This window comes from Triticum urartu, chromosome 4A (genome assembly GCF_056163025.1).
Source record: "Triticum urartu cultivar PI428250 chromosome 4A, HENAU_Tu73, whole genome shotgun sequence".
NCBI classification, from domain to species: Eukaryota; Viridiplantae; Streptophyta; class Magnoliopsida; order Poales; family Poaceae; genus Triticum; species Triticum urartu.
Window position 1 is genome coordinate 361,219,773 of NC_141876.1, and position 7,349 is coordinate 361,227,121.

General features: G+C 42.1%; 1 protein-coding gene across 1 annotated transcript; it reads left to right on the plus strand.

Moving 5' to 3' along the window:
* The first annotated feature begins 392 nt into the window (after positions 1-392).
* Positions 393-7,085, plus strand: LOC147975862 (rapid alkalinization factor-like). Its single transcript, XM_087519686.1, has 2 exons — positions 393-940; positions 6,602-7,085. The coding sequence occupies exons 1-2, from the start codon at positions 735-737 to the stop codon at positions 6,768-6,770; spliced, it is 375 nt and encodes a 124-aa protein (XP_087375812.1). The 5' UTR covers positions 393-734; the 3' UTR covers positions 6,771-7,085.
* The last annotated feature ends 264 nt before the right edge of the window (positions 7,086-7,349 follow it).

Genomic DNA, 7,349 nt, shown 5'->3' on the forward strand with positions numbered 1-7,349 from the left:
CTGCAAAGCCAACCTATGGCGATGAAGAAACTAAAACATGTAGTTGCTAAAATAATGCAGTCACCTTTGTTCTTTTTTTCTAGATATATGATATTGGATTTACAGTTTGCTGTAGAGGTATAAGCTCGCGCTTGCCTTGGCTTTTATTAGGGTGCCTGTATCTGAGATTGCGACGTTAGACAATATGAAATTAATTTCTAGGATGTTGGTTTATGGCAATCATCAATTATAATGTTATTTCTTATACATTTAGTAGCTATGGTTTGATGGACCCCCCCCCCCCCCCCGACTAAAATCATTGTACATCGGTGGTACAATTTGTTCGCTTTCTTCTTATATTATCAATAGATTTTTTGTTTGAAAAAAAATCTGATTTTACAATAGTTGTCCTCTTTGGCCTATAGCGTCCATCATATCTTTTAATCTATTTAGCCCACTAATGTCCCGTAGCAACACGCCGGGTGTTATCTAGTTCAATCAATGGTGGATGCATCTTGTTGCACACATCAAATTCAGGTAGGGTTAACATGAGTGGCACGCTCGTGTAGTTTGAACACAAATCTGGGCTGACTCTACAGACACCCGACTCCCACTACTCGCGTTTAAAAAAGCTTCCCCCTTCCTCTGTTGCTGCACCGCCCAAGGTTGACTGCGGCACGCTCGCTCCTGTCCTGGCTCCACCACCCCACGCATCCCAGAGCACTGCAGCCTCCATTGCCGCTCTCTCGTCAACCATGGCATGGCAAACGCTGCTCCTGTTCGTAGCCACGCTCGCTGCCTTTGCCATAGCGGCCGCGGCGGCGGTGGAGCTCGTCATCCAGGGGCGCACGACGGATGTGGCGGGGTGGATGCATCCGTGCCAAGGCACGGTGGGGGAGTGCCTACGCGAGCACGACGTCGGGTTTGGGCTCAGGCGCCGCCTTGTCTACGAGGAGGAAGAGGACACTACAAGAAATATGCTTAATTGTGACCTTCTCGTAGTGCCCGCGGGTGAATTGGTTATAAATCTATGACCATTTGTGCGGCAGATGGTCGTAAGCCGTTTGGGGGGGGGGTCCAAACTCTAAATCATCATGACCATTTTCGTCAAGAAGGTCGTAATTGTATTATCTAAAATGGTCATAACATAGACAACACTGATCTACACCTTTCATTTTAGTCTATCTTGACCAATTTAAATGGTCATGACTACTGATTCACAATGCTTCAAAATGACTGGTCAGACACGTCACCAGTTTTGTCGATGTGGCGTGTTCACGTGTCAAACCACCTCAACATTGCCTCAGACCTGACATGTGGTACCCGCCAAGCCTATTACGAGCAATTTAAATGGTCATGACTACTAATTCACACTGCTTCAAAACGACTGATCGAACACCTCACCAATGACGAGAGGTGGATCGAAATCATTTGGCATGCAACCATTTGATCAATTGTATGTAAAATGTGGTTTAATATTTTTGAAAATGAAGTGGTGCCATTTTAAAACAAATATACGGTAGGTTCTTCATAGAAAAAACATTTTGGGCACCCGGAAAATGAAAAATGAATTTTGCGTGCCAAAAAAATGAAAACTCACTTTGACAACATTGTTTGCCATTCCAATATGCACCCTTGTGCACAATATGAGATCATTAACAAACTATGCCATGAATGTAACATAATGTTGATTATTTGGCTTAAAAGTCATGAATCTTCATACATGATAGCTCTTATGAGAACACGTTTTGAGATATTTGTCGTATTTCAAGTTTTTTATTTTTCCTAGAAATTAGGTCACAAATAATGACACAATGCGAAGGTTTCCATTATTTTTTTGATTTTTTTGAATCTCATATTTTTAAAATGGGGTCAAAACCACGGGCATGACCGTTAGTAGGTAGGGGCTTAATAATGCAAAACTCCTGGTGAATCTCTGATGAAGTAACTACTTTCCTGTCTAGAAATGATTTTTGGGAAAAAAGATCAAACTATGAAGCACTTGTAGTTTAAATTTGACCTTAGTTCCTCCTTAAACGGCGATAATATGTCTTTTTGATAAGAGGTGTATCGAAAGCTTTTCACATGTAACCATTTGGTTATCTGTACATAAAATGTGGTCTAATACTTTTTAAAATTGTTTTGGTACAATTTTTCGACAAATATTTGGTAGGTTCTTAAAAAAGCCCATCTTTGGCACTTCGGAATTAGAAAAAAAATCGTGCAATGAAAATAAAAACTCTATTCGATAACATTGTTTACCCGAAATAAGAGGCCATTTGAAAAATATTGGGTCATTTGAACAAACTATAAGAGGGTAATATGTTGAGTCTTTACCCGGAATTGGAGGATAAAAAATATAAGAGAAACGAAAGGAAAAACACACAATTTGCATATGCTTAATTCTCATTGGTGGAATCATTTGTGCCATGGATTGATGACATGGCAAACATCCTGCCATTCATTCCCAGCACTCCCACCGTCCACCCATCCATCCATCCATCCATCCATCCATTCTAAAGAAAAGGAGAAAAAAAAGGAGAAGCCCACCGCACCAATCTCTCCCTCTCTCGTGCGAACCTTTCCTTCCCAACCTACAATCTCCTCGCCGCCGCCACCAACCATGCCGGCCGGTTCCGACGAGCTCAGGCCACGCGCAGCTCGACCCTGAGCTCCCCAAGATCCGCCCCTCCCTCCCCTCCGTTCAGATCCGCGCCTCAAGGCCCGCAACCTCGCCCGCGGCTAGGGTTCCTTCGTCGGAACCCGCCACAACCGGCGATGGCAAGGCTGAAGCTCGCGAGATCCGTCACCAGCATTGCCAGGTAGGCCCTTCCCATCCTTCCTTGATCGGATCCACCCTCTCCTCCTCATCTCACCTTCTCCTCCTACCCGCCCCTTTGCTGCAGGTCACCATGACGTGGAGACGGCGACGATGGCAGGAGGGCGCCGGCCTTTCCCTGCTCGAGGAGAGGAGGGGCGCACCTAGCCACCGGCCATGCTCTGCTCAAGGAGGAGGGGCAGGAGGGGTCTGCTGCTAGGGCAACCAAGAGATCTTGCCGAGCTCAAGCACAACCACGACGACCAACTGCGGCAGGTAGCATATCCCTCCCCCTCTACCTCTGCTCACTAATGATGCTAAGTTAAGGAATATTGATGCAAATCCCGGTTGCCTCAAGGAATTCAAGAGGGATTTGTCTGAACACGTCCAGTTTTTTTATTTAGTTAGTTAGTGCCAAATAGAGAGAGAAGATGAGGTCCAGATTGGTCAATTTGGCTGCCAGCTCATGGATTTGTATCTATGCAACCATCTCCTTCCTGTTGGTATGGTTTGGTTGCAAGAAATTCAGTTTTTGGTGACCTGCACCTAGTTTAACTTCTCTGACATAAATATGTTATGTACATTCTGAATCCCCAACATGACACAAATTCAATTACTAGTGATTGTGAACATAGCCTCCCTGTTCATCAAATGAAGAATCCACCCAAGATTCTGGCCATGTCGGCAAGTCCACCCCGTCCAAGGACCTCAATACCGCGCCTCCCTGCCTCAGATCTCGATTTCCCCACCTTCACGCTTGCTCCACTTGCCCTATTGGCTCGGTGTGCAGCTCCAAACCATCACCATTGACTTCTAGAGGGCCTTCCAGGTCCACGACAAGCTCTACACCGGCCTTGTCCCTCCCTTTTGCCTCTATGGGTAAACTTACTTGCTACAGATTATTCACAATTTCTCCATTGTTAGCAGCATCTGCTTAAGTATAATTTTTAGAACTGGTTATTAGCTGAAATTACAATAGTTAATTCTTTTATCTGTATGTCGCCTGATTTGTTGCTCGTTGCCAGATTCTTGTTATACGAAGATTGTCCTGATTATCCTAAGATTGTAGATTTATTTTTCTCTTGAAGCTAGGTTTCTTTTCAAGCATGTCTAACATCTACATGGAATTCTTGAGATAAATAATATAAGGAGATTTTTTGTGGTACATGTGCATGAACCTATAGTCGTTTATTGTCGGCTGCCCTTTTTTATTATATGTGGCTTGTTGCATAGAGGCTTATCTATGCATTAGTATTGGATTCTCTATCATGTTAGTTTCCTTGGTCTTCTTTTTGAGCCTTACCATCATTTTTTTCTTGTACACGGCAATGGCAGGAGTGCCATATTGGGCAGAGGAAGAGGATGAGAAGAAAGAAGGCTTGGGCGTGAGTGGGTGCTGGGTGGCGGCGGCCTTCCGCTACCTGCACCATGGCACCTCACTCTACCGTGGTGGCAAGTATGTTTGACTTCCACAACTCCAGCCTCCTCTATGTGCATGTATATACACCACCGACCACAAATCCTAGATTTAGCTTGCTTGTATAATATGATGTGACTTATGCATTGTCCTCTCATTTATTTACTATAATGGAGATTTCAAATATGTTGTTATGCTGGAGGACGAGTCTTGTTAAGCCAGCAACAGTGGGGAGCTACAAAATTACCTTACCTGATCTGAACTGTGAGCACCTGATGATTTTGCGTGTGCAAATAAATGGAAGTCAAAATGCTTTTGGTTGTGACTTACTTTCCCTTAGCATATATGTATGTCTTATTTAAACTTGAATCATTGTTTTCTCCTATGATGATATGTGATTCAGTAATAAATTAGTAGACTTGAATATTTCTTGTTCTGATCAGCCTTGTGTGGAAGATACGACCTTCTTTGAATACCCTGCTCATTATATGTTGCTCAAGGGTTCGCTGTCATAGCTCTTGTTCTTGTTTTTGTTGATCTAAGAAACATCTTGCATGCTATAGAAGTCCTATTAGCTAAACTTGCCTTTTAGTAGTCTCCATAAAAGTGGTTGTATTTTGAATTTAATTCTATTTGTTTGCTGCAGCGGAATGCTCATCACCTTGTAGGGAAGATCTGAACCAAGTGACTGCAAAGGGTTGTTTGGCAATGTGTAGGTCAATCTCACCCTTGTGGACAAGTAATATTTTTTCTCCAGATTTAGTCTACATTGTCCAGGTTGTATGCTTCGATTGAGATCATTAATGATTGAGATCCCATCAAGGTAATGCTCTTGCCCCACATGTTGTTCTACAAGAAAAGTATATACAAGATTCAAGAGCGTTTATGGGGTTGCTTGTTCGTATGATTTGTTCATGTGCTTCATGTTGTAATTCCAGTCAAGTAAAGACAAAAGAAACATGGTACCCTCTTTACTACTGAAGTTTTGCAACCATGTTAATAGTTAATGCAAATTGTTGGGACTCTTCTGAGAAGATTATTTCATTTGTTTATTTCTGTAACTATTTCCCGTGCAATAATAAAGGTTGAGATCACTACAAGAAATGGTTCTGATTGGTACTCCTTAGATTTAAACTGATGAATCATGTTAAGTTCTACATATGAGGTTGTGTTTCTGCCATGTATACTTTGTGTGCATGTGTTTTTTGCATTGAGGTTAACTTATACTCCCTCCGTCCCATAATATAAGAGTGTTTTTGACACTAGTGTAGTGTAAAAACGCTTTTATATTATGGGACAGAGGGAGTAGTTTGCAATCAGTTTGGTTTGGTTGTTTATGAGCTGTGTTGTGTTGTACTGCTCATGGTTGTGATATTTATTATACTGTGTTAAAGATACACTATTCACGCATCTTGATCTTGGAAGTTATTGATGTGAGATTTTTTTGCACAAAGTGTTCAGAGCTAACACACGAATAATCTTGCAAGTCCTGAAATTTCTATGGGAGTATGTCTTAATGTCTTGTGTTTCTGTTCATTGATGTGAACTTTTAAGTCTCATTGCTGAATGTAAAACCACCATTTGTCTTTCTTTTGCTCATATTTTGTATGCTTTCTTATGTTTGCTTATTCCTATACCAGGATGATCTGAGTCACTCAGAAGAAGTGGAGAGTAGAAGGAGGGCACAAGAAGCTTTGTTTCTCATTGATGTTATGTGTGATAACTTAAAACTTGTGCTTCTCATCCAATATTTGTAGAACTATGTTGCTGTGCGCTTGTGCACTTGTTGGATCCTTTTGTTGTGCACTTGCACATATATAACTATTTTTCTGTGCACTTTTAGAATCATTTTGCGGTGCATTTGTTGGGCCTTGAACCTTGGTGTATCGATGAGTCATTGGATGATGCATTGTATTTCATGTGATGTGTTACTGAAATGAAATATACAGTTTATCTGCAATATTGTATTTTGTTGTACTTGCTTTTTAATGGGCCTATCTTGATATATGCATGCTTCTGACAAAATAATGCATCAGCCCATACAAATCAGACATTTCTTATAATAAAATATGTATTGGGCCAGGCCCATGTAGGCTAGATTGGTGGACCGGGCTGTGAAATTTATGATGATTCCATTTGGTCACTAGCAATGCCACGTCAGCTTAGCCACATCAGATCCTACGTGGCTCAGAGAAATGGGTAATGACCAAACCAAAATTTTGGTCAATAGAGATCTGCGACCAAAATTTTAGAAAGGTCATGTTTGTTCGTTCTTGACGGCCAACTATTGACCTTTTGAATTTGGTCAAAACAAGGTCATAAAACATGAATAATGATGATTCAGTAATCAAAATGGAGGGTCAACAATGAACAAATTTCTTGTAGTGGGAGAATAGCGGCGGCTACCCTACGCAGTACTACGTCAGCTACTCCGCGCTGATGAGGAATTCGGTGTCGTGTTCCGTGCCGAGCGCATCCTACTACAACTGCCATCCGGGCGCCGTCGCCAACCCCTACTCGCGCGGCTGCTCCGCTATCAGCCAGTGCCGCGACTAGCCGGACCACTGCCCCATTTTCTCCCGTAGGCTGCAATAGCTCTGCTCCGCCCTCTAGTTGTGGGGTTGTTCTTTGCCCACTTTGTGATGTTCTGGGTGACAGGTCGATGCATGAGCTATAGGTTCAACACTCTTATGTGGATGGAACAAATTGAAGTGACAGAGGCTTGTATATACTACTTCCTTCGTTCGGAAATACTTGTCGGAGAAATGGATACGAATGAATGTATCTAGAACTAAAATACATCTAGATTCATTAATTCCTCGAACAAGTATTTCTGGACAGAGGGAGTACTATATGCACGAGTAATTGGTATTTTTTTAGTACTTTCTCTTCTTTTGGACAGCTAGGTTTTGCATCTTATCCCATGAGTCACCATATTAGCACCCTTCATATTGTAAATGCATGCTCTATATGGATGTCAAGGCTGCAGCCAGAGGCACACAAACTCATCATATTTGGTGCCTCCATAATCCTCAGAGACGAAGCAAGAAATAAAATTCTATGGGTCAGCTTCATAGCCATGGTGTCGTGTTCACAAATTAATATTGATTGGTGCAAATTCAGTGAAGAAATCTT